We start from the raw sequence: 16341 nt of genomic DNA, 5'->3' as shown, positions 1-16341 counted from the left end.
TCTACTGTGGTTTATTTGCTGACCATATACCCATGAAGAAACCAGTTATGGTTCATGTCATTTTGCCGAAGACCTTTGATGAAGGTAGATAAGAGCACTGGATGCAGGGCTGTCCTACCTTTTGGCATCTGGGCCACACATTAAATACACAAACACTAAAAAAACTGATGAGCAAAAAAGTTTCAAGTACATTTACAATTGTGTGTTGGGCTGTATTCATAGCCATGCTGGACTGAGGGTTGGACACCCCTGGATAGAGCTTTCAGGGCCTGTGCTTTTCCTCCCCTAGATCATCACACTGAGCTTCCTTCAGGCATATACTCCTGGGTAATGTAGAATATGGTGGGAAAGGCATTCGTGTAAGTCAGGTTCTGCGTTATACAGTAAATGTGCCAGGTGACAAAAAGCCAAAAGTGCTCAGGACACTCAAGGCAAAGAGCAGGGAAACACTAGAAAGTATAGTGCTAAGTGACACCCCCACACACTGGGCTGACAAGTGATGTAGGTGCCCAGGGCTAGCAGTTCCCCTTTGGAAGTGGTAAAGCTATCTTATCCCACTCAATGCAAAGCGACCTCCTGAAGTGCAGGGAAATGGCCAAACCAGTGAAGCAGCCCAGTACCAGCCATCTTTTTATTAGGTGTTAATTACAATATGAAAGGATTCAGAGGTGCTGTGCAAAGATAATGGTCAGGAATCCACACTGGGCCCTCTTCAGTGGTACTTGCGTCGCCGCTCGTGTTCTGAAGTTAGAAAGGCAGAATGGTAAGTTTCTTAAAATGTGCAGTGAAAACACATGATGGGAAGAAAACATCAGGCTAAGATCACATAAAGCCACCCTAAGAATTCCTTTCAGGAAAAGACTCCAAACCCAATACTGACATGGGGACAAGAAGGCACCTCAGGTGCTAATCTGGCCCCTGGCCAGCCTCTTCCCAAAAGGAATACCCACTCAAACAGCCATAAACCCAATTATGGCCAGCAGTGACACTCTGGCACCACCCACTGGACAAGTTCCTCCTGGGTCTCGACCAGAAATGGCTCCACTTTTCCAGAGCACTGCACTGACAAGACTATACCGCTTCTTTCCCTCTTTGCATGGGCTGCTAAGAAAATGAGGCCAAATTTTCCATTAGCCTTTGGCAGAGCCTTCAATATCTTAGAATGCTTCCTAAGTATTACCTTTACCCTACCTTCACCTTATTTTTTCCTGTGTATGTTCTCTTTGCCACAATTTTCTCAAAATAATATCCTAAATACTATATTCTGACAAGTCCCTCCACTTCTCTGCTGTCAGTAAAATGATGGACTTCTAAATCTGACAGTGAACCAATGCCACCCTCTCATGAGAAACCCCAAAGACAAGGTACCCAAGAGCCACTTACTGAGTTCCTTGTAAGAACGGCAGTAGTTAAAAAGCACGTAAGCTGCCAACACCATAGAAACGCCAGCAACATTCCCTTTCTTCACATTGACATACTTGTTGTAATACCGGTAGTAACCTGCAAATGAAGAGAAGGTCACTGTCCTCTGCTGTTCATGTTTCACATAGTGTGTAAAGCCAAGTCTGGTAAATTCAGACACCCAGTCCTGCTCTGGCTCTTTAAGCCAGTGACACTACATTCACAGATTGATAATGGGAAAAGCACAAATGCCCCAGAGAGTTTTAGGTCCCCATAAGCCCAGGAGATGCTCCATCTAGGCTCACCTTAATTCTACCCTTTGGCCTCAATTTGTAGACCTGGCTCAGCCTGCCAGCCTTTGATCCTACCTCACCCTCACCTCCAGCCTGGGAAAAGTTGAGAGGGAGAACATCAGGCTAAAATCACCTAAGCCATCCCGGAATCGTTGAGGAAATGATCCAGAACCTTCCTTTGTGTCAGCAGCTTACCCTAAATCTGAATGTGAATCCAAACCTCAATAAGGGCCACTTGGGGAAGTGGAAGGCTTTTATGCATTTCTCTTTATTAGGTGAGCCCACCAGTGAGGAAACAGTATCTGCCCCCTTGGCTCATGACCTAGTAGACAGAAAAAGAATGAAATGGTCATAGAAGGCCATAATTTACAATAGTGAGGGATGCCCTGAAGGAGCACTGCAGGGAGCTGTGGGCATTAACAGGCCACTTTCACCTCCACTGAGTCAGGGACTACTGCAACTAAGTGTGGGGAAAAGGCAGAGTATTCTAATCTGAGGACACTCAGGGCAGGAAGATGGCACACAAAAGAGAGCCACAGGGAGGCCAGAATTAGAAAGAAAACACAGTAGGGAAGCCCCTGAGGAGGATGGAGACCATGCAGGCCCCCATGGGAGGGTGTGGGTCTTTACTCTTAGAACATGACATGAGTTCCACAGGACTGATCTGACTAGCCATGTACTACAAGATACAAAGACTTGATGGGCAGATCATTTCAAATATTCATTGTAGAAGCTGTGCCTGGCAGGAAGAGCATTATACTTTAGACTGATATCCACTATGCTTCACTCATTTTCCTCCTAAAGAAGTCTCATGATTGTGAAAGTGCTCATAGACATTTCTCGAAGATGAAGGCAATACCAATTCCAAGCAACAGAAAACATTTTCTTGGCTCAAGTATCTCAGAGCCTTTTTTTTTTTTTTTAAGATTTTATTTACTTATTTTTAGAGGGGAAGGGAGGGAGAAAGAGAGGGAGAGAAACATCAATGTGGAGTTGCCTCTCACATGCCCCCTACTGGAGACCTGGCCTGCAACCCAGGCATGTGCTCTGACTGGGAATCCAACCTGCAACCCTTTGGTTCACAGGTCGGTACTCAATCCACTGAGCAACAGCAGCCAGAGCTCAGAGACAGTCTTTGACAGGACCAAACATGGAAATTCAAGAGCTAACAATCTCTCCCTGTCCTCTATCTATAAACTGGTCTGAGACAAGGCCTTTACTCCCCAAATCAATTCATAGGAAAAAGAAACCTCAATAACCAGAGATTTGCTTTTGTTTACACATATCCATAAGGCTCTAACCTCTTTGAAATGCTCCGGCAATGCCTTTAGGGGTGAAATCCCGCATCAGTATCCAGCTTGGCAGCTCCCCTAGTTTGACATCCATGAGTCTCTTCTCCTTCAATGGTACTGATTAGGAAAAGCAAAAAATAAATAAACACACACTGAAAAATCTCCCAATAACACAAATAGCATCCTTTTATGTCACTCATTTCAACCATTCAATAAAGAGGCATTCAATAACATCACGACATAGAGGCTGGACATAATATGAATAACTATGTCACACAAAATTCACTTATTTTTTTTTAAATCCTCACCTGAGGACATTTTTTATAGCTTTTAGAGAGAAAGGTGGTGGCGGGGAGGGAGCGGGGTACATGAACTGGTTGCCTCTCACACATACCTCAACTAGGGGCTCAAACTTGCAACTTTTCAGTGTACTGGACAACACTCCAACTGAGCCAGCCCAGCTAGGACCAAATTCACTATTTTAATCCAGAGTCTGTATAATGGCAGAATGCTGTACTGACAGATTAGTTAAAAACAAGATTTTTTTTTCAAGATTTTATTTATTTATTTTTAGAAAGAGGGGAAGGGAGAAACAGGAGAGAAACATTGATGTGTGAGAGAAACAGGTTGCCTCTTGCATACCCCCAACTTGGGACCTGGCCCACAACCCAGGCATGTGCCTGGCCAGGAATTGAACCAGCGACCTTTCAGTTCGCAGGCCAGCACACAATCCACTGAGCCACACCAGCCAAGGCTAAAAACAGGGTTTTAATTATAAGCTTGCTGAAAATAACTATGTAAAAGGAGAACTAAGCACTATGAGAAAGAAGGGAATAAAGTAGAGGACAAAATAGATTACTGCAAAACTAGTATTAACATTACATGTATTAGCTCATTTAATCTTTGAAGCAAGTAGTTGATGCCTTTATTTTACGGGGGCAGAGGGGGAGTGGCTCACAGAAGTTGGTCAACTTGGCCAAAGTCACAGAGCACACAGCCAGTGGAGGCAGGACTCAACCTCAGGTCTGGTCCTGATGATACTGAGGCCAATCTGATTTCTACCTCAAGAATCCTGCCTGCGACCAGAGATGTCAAATTACAGTAAAAACTACTCCAAGTGATCCAATAGGCCCCAGACTATATTTGGATGAGAGTCTGATGACTGGAGAAGAAGGGCTCCTAGCTGAGGCCATACTGTATTCATCTCTGTCCTTAAGAGTAAAAAGCAAGAGTGTGGGGAGGGGGCGGGACATGCAGAGCAGTGAGTGTCCAGATGCTCATGAGGGAATGGTCTCCCTTCCCCTGTCTATCCCCAGAGGGCAACTTTAAAAAGCTGCTTAGTAGGTGTCCTCTTCAGAGCCAGGGATCAAGGACTAAAGTCCCTTCTTAAAGATGACCAGCCACAGGAGGATCCAGACTAAATCACTCCAAGATTTCTTTTCCATTTTGGAGAACCAAGGAAAGACTAACGCTCCCTAAAGACCAGGCTCAAGAGTCCACTAAGTGGAATCCCACAGGTTTCCTGACATCTCCCAACCCTTAATTAAGGGCAAGGACTGTCAGGCCATAAAGAGAAATGCAAGGCTTAACAGCAACTTCTAATCTGCTACCGATGGTCTGGAGAACCAGACCCTTGGCACTGATGAACCAGACTGAGTGCCTACCACAGCAGGCCGCAAGTGACAGGTGGAGGCATAATCCTATGACTTGTATACATTGTTTAAGGGTCATGGGTTAGGCTGTCTGTCCCAAACAAACTGGCTCAACCTTCCACCTAGAATGAGCCAACAAACATGGAGCACCTACTATATGCCAGGTAGCAAGCACACCAAGCACTGTGGACACAGCACTGACCGCAGATGAGAACCTTGCTTTCAGGAGCCAACATTCTATCAGGGAAGACAACATATCCACTCATCTTCTTGGCCTCACCACACTTGAGCCAAAATCCTTTGTTTCTCATATGCAACAGAATTAATTCCACCTGAGTGCCCCACATTCCTCACCAGATTATCTCAACTTAAATGGTATCTCCTAAAAGGCCTCCTTCCCTCCCCTCCTTGCCTTAAGTTCCTTTCTATGTAATTTGTGAGCTCATTTCTTTTTCTGTTAAATGGTTTATTCCATGGATTGAATGAGAATCTATATAAAAGCACTTGGAACAGTGCTCAAGAATTGTAAACTGTTATTATTACTATTGAAATTTCAGAAGGTTTACGTGAAACTTTTTTTTGTTTTAAAGGATAGGAAAAAAGAATGGTATGAGGCAGGGGAAAGCACATAAACCATACTTTAGGACATTCCAACCACATAGGCCTTCAGGGATTAATCTCACCCTTTAGTCCTTTTACGAACAGAAAACTGTAATTAGTAATATTTTTGAAATGTCAAATAATCTCAAATGAATTTTAAGATATGTTCCAAATTTCTATTGGAGAGTTTAGTGTCAAATGATATTAAGCTCAACACCAAACAATGTCTTCCGAAAATGACCTATACTACCTTTCTCTGTCACCTTGCCTGTGCCATTTTTTTTTTTTTTTTTTTTTTTTTTTTGCACTTGTCTCCAAGATCTGAAACTGACGGCCACCGGCCAGGCCGTCAGTCACATGTCACTGGCACTGCTATGGCACTGGAATGGAACCCGTCAGCCACAGCAGGTTAACGGGTCACGAACAGTGCTCGCCTGTGCCATTTTTTTAAAAGTTAGTAAGTACATATCTTACCAAAACATCTGAATTGGTAGACTTTTAGTCCAAGGATTACTATACCACATTTATTCTTGAATAAGAACATAGTAGTACCTTTATTACACTCTCAAAGCCTTCTTGCATGTGGTAAGGAATGCAAACATGTCATTCTAAGACCAACTCTGGCTTTAAATACAGCATTGTGGTGGGAAATGGTGATGAAGAAATAGATCTAAAATAGCACAATGTTGCTAACTGCTGATACTGGGTAATAAGTACAAAGCACTCATTACATGATTCTGTTTCCTTTTTATTTTAATTCTTCCAAAATAAAAGTTTAAAGTGCTTTGAAAATAGAACTATGTTGGGGAAACTATGCAAAAGGAGAACAGTATTTTAAATCAAAATATTTTTTAGTGGTATAAGGCCGGTGACTCAAAAAACAAACAAAAAAAAAATCAGGCTACTTCTGGGCCTACTGAAGCTATCTTTTTCACACTCACAAAAACTATGAAAACACATTCCACATTCTCATGACTACATTCAGAAGATGGCATGGTGCCTTGGCATCAGAGGAGGAAAAAAGCCAACTATCATTTTCTACATACTTATCTCTCTGTACTACGAAGTCAAAAGTGTTTCCTTAATCAAAATGAAGAAATTTATATGCACAGAAAAAAAAATCACATTAGTTTTAAGGAGAGCAAGTACATCACCATTACAAAACTCCGAGAGGCAGATTCATTAGAGATACACCTACATTTATTCCAAGAATTTCTCTTTTAGTGGAAAACAAAGGCCTCAGTGCTTGGCAGCCGTACCGGAACCCCACTCAGCACTCCTCCGCAGTGCTGCACAGCCCTTTGCAGTCACTGGTTCCCACCAGTGGAGTGCAGTGATAACACAGAGGACTCTAGAGTCCAGTATTCTGAGTTCTGTGCCACTTTATAGCTGTGTGCCCTTGGGCAAGTTACTGCCCTCTCTGTGCCTCAGTTTCCTCCTTTGTAAAATAAGGGTAAGAAGAGTACCCACCTTAGTACTTGGTTGTAGGTACTGTGTAAGTGGGAATTATTATTATTTGTCTTTCTGTCTATGAGCTATCTGAAGGTGGGAACATCCACATACACAATTCCTGGTCATGACAGACTTTCAGTGAAGACTGTGGAAGGACCACGGGTCTGGTCCCATTTTATGACTTTAAGAAGTCAGGAAGGAGGCATCCATGGCAGCACTTCAAAAACATACTGTTTGTTCACTTATATGAAGAGGCATCTAAATGCCAAGTATCTTCTACGTGCTAAATGCAACCCAGGGATTTGCCAGAGAGTAAAGAATATAAGATTTGCAGGCCACACAAGGCCTCTGTAATAAAGTCTTTTTCTGTACAATTTTTTAAAAAAACATAAAAACCATCCTTAGCTCACAGAAGAAAACAGGCCTCAGGATATCCAGCCTACTGGCCATAGTCTGCCAACCTCTGATCTCATCTATTGCTATTAATTTATATTTTCATCACTTTATTTGCTAATGAGTTAGTGGCTTTATACTCTGGCAACAGATATCACCTACAAGATAATCAGTACTTAAGAGACTTGGGACTCCAATCCCCCTTCCCCAGATGCTGCTGCATGTGCCAAATGTAACATAACTATGCCCAAAGGTCAGAGTTTAAGCTGGGATGACCAGTACTCACCTGCGCACTAGGCCGTGTTCCCAGTACCTTATATATACTAGGCTGTTAAATCCTTAGTCCATAGTTCTCTTCACAACAACCCTCTGCTTAAATAAGATGCCAAGTCTCAATACTTCCTTTTCACATGTAGCCTTATTTAAACAACACAATCACCTGTGGATAACTACTCTCATGCCCATTTTTACAGATGGGAACAGCATCAGTCTCATCTTTTCTGATCCCCTTTTCATTTCTCAAGGCTGAGATTAAGAATAAAAAGACTGGAGTAAGACACACATAGATTAATCAAAACTCTGCCACTATCATGCTATACGACCTCAGGCAGGCCACACCACATCTGCAAACATTATTTTCCTCATCTTTAATATGGGGTCAGCATTCGGTACTGACTTCTTGACAAGGTTACTGTGAGGATCTAGGGCTTATACGTGGTTTCCGTATTATTTTAAGAATAAAAGTCAGTGTGCACTTGTTCGATGACTGTAGAAATTTATACATGTCACCGAAAAACCGGCTAGTCCTAAAATCATCTTTGTAATTCAACTTCAGTTTACCGCGAGGCCCCCAATTCCTAGCTTTGAATCGCAGCTCAGTCGCCTCACTAGCTGTGACCTTGAATAGGACACTTCACCTCTCAAAACCTATTCGGCCCAGTCAAGATATACGCCTCTAACCTTTCGTTGTCTCAGGCACTGCCCTAAGCATTAAACTTCTCCTGAAGCTTAATTTTAATTTCAACTTTAGAAAGAAGGATACAGTCTGCACATAGGGTTCAAGTGCAAAGTGCCTGGGTCGCGGCGAGGACGAGAACAGCTATTCCTTAGCGGGGACTGGGTACGAGTCCCGAGGCGACGCATTCCAAGCCCGCGGCGGTGCGGCCGGGAGAGGAGAGAAAGGTCGGCAGGCGCAGGATCCCTGGCAAAGTGTTCAGTGCGCCTCGGGTAAGGTCGCGGCGAAGGTCTTCAGCGAAAGACAGGTAGCTCCGCAGCTCCCTCCCCACCCATTGCATCTCTGAGAACTCACCCCGACTCCTGCTTCTAACCTGACAGGCCCTAAGTGATTCTCGGTACTCACCGACTGACGCCATTTTGGAGTCCTAGTGACCCTTCTGCGGGGCGATGCGAGGACTGCTGGGTAGGGCGCATGCGCCGCACGGTCGCGGAGAGCTAAGGCTCACGGGAAGTAGGTCACGACCGATGCTCTCAGCTGGGGCTGCAAGTGCACAAGGTGAGGGGTGAAGTGTATGGAGGACAAAACACCGTGACCCTCTCAGTTGGGGACAGGGGTAGGGGAAGTAGGGTTCAGCCTGGGCTCCACATTATGAGAGGGAAAAGAATATCCTGGTTTTCTTACTCTGTCGTCTTAAATTTGTTGTAAAAAGTTACAAGAGTACATCAAGATCCTTCCTCCCAACTGTGCTGGATGGGAGGTTAAATTCCGACTCTCAAGGAATTTCCAGTCACCAGGAACAGCTGTGTCCAGGCTTAGGTTCCAAGTACGTTGGATTCGAGAGTACCTATATGTGTCCCAGCTCAGGGCTGAGTTCTAAGTACAGAGGTATGCAAGGCCCTAGGGGCTCATAACTCCGGCCTTTTCTTTTTTCCCCAGTTCTTTTCCAGGCGCTGTGACAACTGACCACCTTCTTATTTTTTTAATGGAAAGGCTACGTTAACCATTGCTGGTTAAGGAATTCTGACTTGGGGGTGATGTTTCAATTCCTTGAATCTCAGTTTCCTTCTCTGTAAAATAAGGATGTAATTAATGCTTACCTGGCATCCTTGTGGTAAGAATTAAATGAAACAATGTGTGTGAAAATAAAGGATTAAACACTGAGTGGATAGTAGGAATTGGACCAATAAACTGCTAGTTTTATCAGGGAAGTGACATGGGGGAGTTAGGAAACTTTTTATTCACCAAATAAATATCAGCCATTTATTCATTCACCAAACATACTGGTGTTACTAGGGACATAGAAATCAATCAGACATGATCTCTGAGCTCTAGGACATCTTAGTGAGGGAAAGATCTGGAAGGACTTGGAAAGAGAAGAGGAGCTTATCTGGGCTGACTTTCAAAAAAAATGGAGAGGTAGTTATTAAGTGAACAAAGTGTCCAAGGGAACACCAAGCACCAGGAACTGCAAAGGTATAAAAGGTTTAGAGCCATGTATTGGATTTGGGACAGGATCTTAGCAGCCCAGGAGTTCGGGTTAGATGGGCACAGAGTTTCTGTTTGGGATAATGAAAACGTGGAAATGGATAGTGGTGATGATTGCACAATAACATAACAGATGAATCTGGGGAGGTAAGCAGGGGTCAGAACACAAAATGTTGTGAATGCTGGGTGAAGAGTGGAGTTTATCCTCAAAGCAGGGGGGAGCCAGTGAGGGTTAAAAAAGAGAGTGAGATGGTCAAATTTACATACTTGAACAATAACCCAGGCTGCTGGGTAGAGAATAGATAGGGGGAGAAGTAAGATGGAGGAGGGGGCGTTAAGACTGGAGGATGCAAGCCGGCTATGTAGGGAGGTCATAACTCTGTAGGATGCTCATGTCAACAAATACTGAGCGCTTTCCTGTTTCAGGCACTGAAGATCCTGGGAAAACAAGTCAAATAAAAATCCCTGCCTTGTGGAGCATTTGTTCCTGAAGAGAGAGGGACAATAAACAAGTGAAATCTATAGTGAAGGTGGGCTAGGTTTGGCTGCAGTAGAAAAACACCTCCAGCCCTGACTGGTGTGGCTAAGTGTTGGGCATTGTTCCACAAACTGAAAGTTCACCAGTTTGATTCCCAGTCAGGGCGCATGCCTGGGTTGCAGGCCAGGTCCCCAGTTGGAGGCCTGTGAGAGGCAGCTGATAGATGTTTCTCTCCCTCTCTTTCTCTCTCCCTTCCCCTCCCTCTGAAAATAAAAATATTTTTAAAAAAGAAAGAAAAGAAAAGCACCTCCAAATCCCAGGGACTTATTCTTAAAAAGGTTATTATTTTACTGACCCTACATACCCATGATGGGTAGTCAAGGGAGTCTACTTGTACTCACTCAGATATCCAGGCTGATCAGCAGCCACCCTTACAATGCGTTGGCTCAGTTTAGTGACTCATCTTGTCAGTCAGATCCTGGCTTGAAGGTGCACAGGTACTTCCACGCAGACTTACTGGCCTGAATTGGTCACATGGCCTTATCTCCCAGAGAGTCCCAGGATGCAAAGTCATCTTCCATTCCAAAGAAGGGAACCCGAGAGATATTTGGGAAATGGCCATGACCTCTCCAGCATGTCTGATGGTGATAAGTGGAGAAAACTAAAGCTGGGAAGGATAGGGATTGCCAGAAGAACGGTGTTTTGTTTATTTATTTATTTATAACAGATGTGATGAACATTTTTCTAAAACACCCTCACCCAAGGATATATTTATTAATTTTATTTTTTTTAATGTTTATTTTGTTTTTAGAGAGAGGGGAAGGAGGGAGAAAAGAGGGAGAGAAACATCAATGTGAGAGAAAAACATCAATAGGTTGCCTCTTGTACCTGCCCCAACTGAGGACTGAATCTGCAACCAGACACGTGCCCTGACAGGGAATCGAACTGGTGACTTTTCGTTTTGCAGAAAGAAGCCTAACCAACTGAGCCACATTAGCCAGGGCAATATATTTATTAATTTTAGAGAGAGAGGAAAGGGGAGAGAGAAACATCTATCAGTTTCCTCCCCTGTGTGCGCCAACAGGATCAAACCCGCAGCCTAGGTATGTACTCTTACTGGGAACAGAACCTGCAACCTTTTGGTGTATGGGATGATGCTCCAACTAACTGAGCCACCCAGCCAAGGTGATATAAATGCACCTTTAACCCTATGCAATTATTCATTCTTTGGAGTTCAAAGCAACAATTTGGACAGTGAAATTCATGATGGGTAAAGAATTTATGTGCTGAATGTACAAGATGCTCCCAATGATCACCTGGCATTTGCCTTTCCAACTTTGAAACTTCCATCTTTGAGTGTGTATATTCTTGGTTTGAGTTCATAGATAAAAAACATTGAGGAAGAGGGAATAGAAGAAAGAGTACACGATCACTTTTCCATATGGAGAGCTGCTGGTGTAGAGAATCAGACATAGCAACACTGCTAATGATACCTGCAGAAACTGTGGGATAAGGCAGAGGTTATCACTGAAGTGTCCTCTGCCACTTATGTCCTTGCATAACGGCCATCCTCTGCATGAGCTCCTTCGAGACCAGGGAAACACACCTAAGGACGTCACTTTTTCTTTGATATATCCTCTCTGCAGTTCATAGGAAGCATAAGAAGAGTCTTAGGAGTTCAGACAGTGGGACTGAGTTGGAGATGGTTTGGGGCTGAAAGTCATAGGGTCTACCCATCCCTGAAACATTAAAAAATTCCATTCACCTGGCCATCCTCTTACATACTTATTTTACACTTTGTAATTATTTATATAAATATTCCTGTAAATAATCCTGCTTACTTTTTTGGTTCATCTGAGATTAAGGGGGCTCTGCAATTGGAGCAATCTGAGCTCAAGAGTTTCCACTCACCCATACTGTTGTCAAGTTCCCTGGCTTAGGACTTCCAGCTCCCTTAAGAGCTCCCATTGGGTTAATTGGAGCTAATTTTGGACATTTCAATGATTGAGGCAAACAAACTCCTTCCCGGAGGAGCGTGGTGTTTGGACATAAATAAAACCCATGAGGAAAGAGAAAAAACATAGCCCTTGTAACACCAGCTAGAGAGGAACATGAAGAGACCCCTAGGATGCTCCAGAACATTCCAGTGTTGTGTGCTCCTATGGCCTTTCAGTCTGTGTTTCAGGTAGTTACCTTATTTATTCCATTTGCATAGTATATCTAAGTCTTGTCAACTGGGATCTGAAAATTCAAAATTATATATTTACCTTAAGCAGCAAAGTGGAATAATGGCCCCTTATTAAGTAGACCCAACTCCCTTGACACTGCCCATCATCAACGTTGAGATCCAGGCCTTAACACAGAGAAGCACTGAACCACAGAGCAAGAAGAGGTATTAGAGGTGAATTATTTCAGAATTTTTTATTTTACAGTTCACTAAGTAGTAAACAACCTGGAGTGGTTCATCGATCCTAAGTCACCATGGACTTGCAAGATACACACTTGTTTTCTGTGCCACCAGTAACAAAAAAATACTACCAACTAAATTGTTACATAAAATTTCATGATCACTTTGACCTTTTATTTTATATTATTAATAAATCCCTTTTAGACTTATTTAGACATAATTTTAGTCATACTTTCAAAATGATCTATAACTCTTGTAAAAGTGAAAATAAAATGCTTAAGGTATTGTTAAACTCTTCACATTCTGGATCCTATTCTGAATCATTTTTTCATGCAGTGTTGTCTGTGCCCACATGTTTTCCCCCAGTATTCTTTTCCTTGCCATCAGGGGTATTGGTAATATGGCACTTCTTAAGTATGCTCCATTATTGTCTCTGGGATTTTCTTCCAAACTGTCAACACCCATTCTGGTGTGCCTGTATTCTGGCACAGGCATGATGAGACACATTGATCAGTTGTCTCCTGTACCTGCCCCAATCTGGGATCAAACCCACAACCTAGGCATTTGCCCTGACCAAAAATTGAAACCACAACATTTCAGTTTATAGAATGACGTTCCACCAAGCGAGCCACACCAGCAAGGGCAGATATCTTGTTGATTTAATCACACCTAGAATTTTGCAGGTTAGCTAGATTTATATTATATATATAAAATTGAAGCTTTTTATTTTGGAGAACCTCCCCCCCGCCCCCCGCCCGCCCAGAATGGAATTATCTTCTGGAAGGCAAGCTCCTTGCAGGACAGGCTTCTCCTGATAGGTGAGTGTTCTAGGAACCCATCTGCATCAGCATAACAGCTGGTGTTTTGTGAGAAGCTGTATTCTACTTCAGTGATTTTTTTTCCCTAAGACTCTTTCAACGCATTTGCCCATTTCATGATGGGCCACACCATGTTGCATGTTTAGCAGTTTTTGTCCAAAAATGGCATGACCCCCATGTCCCACCCTCCCCATTCACCTGACCTCATCCTGAGTGACATTTTTTGTTTCCCTGCATGAAAAAAGTGATGAAAAGGAAAAGTTTTGCCAATGTGGAAGAGGTGAAACAAAAAATAGCAGAAGCACTAAAAGGGATCAAAATCCATGAGTTCAAAAACTGTTTTGAGCAGTGAAAAAACATCTCAATAGGTATATTGCATCAAATGGAGGGTACTTGGGAGGTGACTGAAGTTTAAACATGTAAGAATAAATACACAGTTTTTATAAGTGAATTCTGGAGTATTTTTGGTCTTCCCTTCTTACAAAGACACTTACAACATGACACTCTTTATTATGAAAGCTATACAGTTCTGTGGTATAATGAAGATATTTATACAAAGTGACACTTTGGGATTTGTTTGGCCCCTTTATCTACATATCAGTGAAGATTGACATACACATTAATAAGCATATTGATACTTCATGCTTTGATTATTCTAATTGTGCTTTCTTTGGCACATGGCTATCATGTTTTATTTTAGTACCATATTGTGGATGCCAGAAAACTTTCATTTGCCCTGAGATACAATGTCATAAAGTAAAATGGTGTAGTCTAACTCAATGAAGTTATCATATTTTTTTGCACTTGCTTGACAGTTAGAATTTTTACCACTTTATACCATGTTTACAAGTAGAATTCTGCCATAATATTTAACCACATGCAACACAGGCCTAACTGTGTGTTAAATGTTAAACTGGTTTCATTGCTAGAGATACATTTTCAAAACTGTCTGGAATATTTTGTGTTTCTAGTAGTCCATTCATGGACTTGAGTCTGTGATAAAATGTGTTATCTTCTTCATCTGGATTCTTTCCAGTTTCTCCTTAAAATGTAAAGTTGACTTCTGGTGCAGTATCTTATCTCATTTGAAGATAAAGTACATAAGCTGTGCAGTTCACTGTCATTTGTTTTTGGGTAATTTCTTCTAAAGAAAACTTAAGTCCTCCTCCTGGAATATCCTTCAAGCTGGCTTGACTGTCTACACCTGAAGTACCTTGTGTGCGGAGGGGCGGGGTGGGGGTCCCCTACTTGTAGTTGATGCAGTTCTCTACCGCTGAAGCTGCTGAGATTTCTATTCTTGGTGAGCACAGCTGGGCAAACACCAGTCTGCTCAAGATGAATGGGAAGTATACCAGCATGACACCATCCAACATGCTTCCAGGTCACCCTCTCTTTTATATGTTTAACTAACTTATATGACCTAAACTTGGCTGCTGTGATTATGTTGGGGAACAAGTTGATACTGTTGCTGGGAAAACATATTCCTTTATTATTTAAAACAAAACAAAATAGACATACATGCATTTGAAAAGTATTACCCTAAAAGGGCTCAGAAAGCATTTTGGATGGGTTAGATTATGGTGTAGAATCAAGCAACCTGAAAACTCTCAGAGACAACTAAGGTGTAATTTTTACTCATTCTACATGTCCGTATCTTCACTCTGGAATACAGGCAGATGGAACAGTCTTACATAAGACATAATGAGTGTCATGGCAGAGGGTAAAGAAATGGCAGATTAGAAGCTGACTCTTAAACAGAACGAAATTACTTATCTTTCCCAAGAAGTTTATTTCAATTCACAGGCACAACCCTGAATTCAACCAGATGGGGAAGTACAATCCTCCTACAAAGAGAGACAGCAAAGATTTTGAACAATAATGTAATCTACCATAGGTGTATAGTTAAGATACACCTATGAAAATGTAGCCTGCCTAGCTGATACCGAGGGTTAAGGACTTGGAGAAAGCCAACATAATTACTTAAACATTTACTATGCTTGTTTCATTGATGGAACTCTAACACTGCCTGCTTGAGATGTTTTCCTCCAAGGTGAAGATAAGGAAGCTGCTAGAAACTGCCCCAGACCTATTGGAACTGACCAAATGACCCTCCAGTGGCTTTGTAACTGAGCAGACGGGCGCATCCAAGTGGCGCCTTGGTGAATGACCTAACAATTAATGCTAGAAGGAACAGGTCTTGATTTACAAAACTCCAACCTTGTTGGGGCTGGGAGCATTTCAGCTCAGAGCCCTTTTCTCCCTCAGGACCCAGCACTTACCTTGCTCCTCGCCAGACTATAATCCAAAAGCCCCAAAAGTTCCCCATTTCCTATCTGAATTTAAGCTGGCTGCACAAATAGTCTCACAGGAGCTCTCTCCTTCAGGATCTGGAGTACGTTGTTGTCAGCCTCCATGTAATAGTCCAGGAAAGCATATGCCATGGTGCACTGGATCATGGTGAAGCTCAGGAAAGACATGAGTCCTGAGAGTCCAGATAAAGTCAGGGTTTGCAAGGCAGCAGGTCAGTGTCTTGCAAGGGAGAGTCTTCAGAGTCAGCTAGAGCAGGCACAATCAGAGCAGCACCATGTCTCCTTCCTTACTACACCAGTTCACAGAACCAGATCCTAACTATAAACTACATAGGTGATTGCTTACTTCTCCCTTTCATGTGGCTGCTACATCATTCCTCCCTCATGGCTCTTCTACTCCCTTTCAAGTCACATTGCCTAATCCCCTCATAGCTGTCTGCCCTTAATTCAAGTTCTGACCCAGAGCCTCCTATGTGACCTCATTTCTGACTCCTCCCACAATGAGCTACATTCGCCAGTTTCCTGTATAGTTCACATGCATTTGGCTGCCATCCAAAGTCAGGACAAGTGTGACTCAGTGATCCAGGGGGACCCACCTCCCTGGCTACATCATGAGACAGGATATATCCTGATAGTCAGCCCACCTTGCCCCAAGGCAGTAGCACAGCTATCATCTTGCCTTTGTTATGAAAAGTATCTTAAGCTGTATAGTCCACTCTCTCCATGCCCCAAACAAGGGCTATGAGAGTTTTCTCCTATTTTCCTGGGCACCCCTCACCCTGTACCCTATTACAGCTTCAGTG

At 42.8% G+C, this 16341-nt stretch overlaps 1 protein-coding gene, 1 non-coding gene and 1 pseudogene across 2 annotated transcripts; all 3 read right to left on the bottom strand.

Annotated features, from left to right (window-relative positions):
- Positions 1 to 604: 604 nt before the first annotated feature.
- Positions 605 to 8517, bottom strand: ATP5MF (ATP synthase membrane subunit f). The gene is made up of 4 exons (XM_054589860.1): positions 8444 to 8517; positions 2996 to 3103; positions 1384 to 1500; positions 605 to 741 (listed from the first exon to the last, which is right to left on the bottom strand). The coding sequence occupies exons 1-4, from the start codon at positions 8454 to 8456 to the stop codon at positions 713 to 715; spliced, it is 267 nt and encodes an 88-aa protein (XP_054445835.1). The 5' UTR covers positions 8457 to 8517; the 3' UTR covers positions 605 to 712.
- On the bottom strand, positions 5545 to 5670 carry LOC129083946 (small nucleolar RNA SNORA54). The gene has a single exon (XR_008530519.1). It is a non-coding gene; the product is annotated as a small nucleolar RNA SNORA54 (small nucleolar RNA).
- Positions 8518 to 13879: 5362 nt separating the features above from the next.
- Positions 13880 to 15685, bottom strand: LOC129083515 (latexin-like; annotated as a pseudogene).
- Between the last annotated feature and the right edge of the window lie 656 nt (positions 15686 to 16341).

The sequence above is a fragment of the Pteronotus mesoamericanus genome, unplaced genomic scaffold, assembly GCF_021234165.1.
Source record: "Pteronotus mesoamericanus isolate MK-2021 breed Mesoamerican mustached bat unplaced genomic scaffold, CSHL_Meso_final scaffold_167, whole genome shotgun sequence".
In the NCBI taxonomy this organism is placed as follows: Eukaryota; Metazoa; Chordata; class Mammalia; order Chiroptera; family Mormoopidae; genus Pteronotus; species Pteronotus mesoamericanus.
Note: the sequence above shows the minus strand (reverse complement) of the source record. Positions and strands in the feature narration are given on the sequence as shown.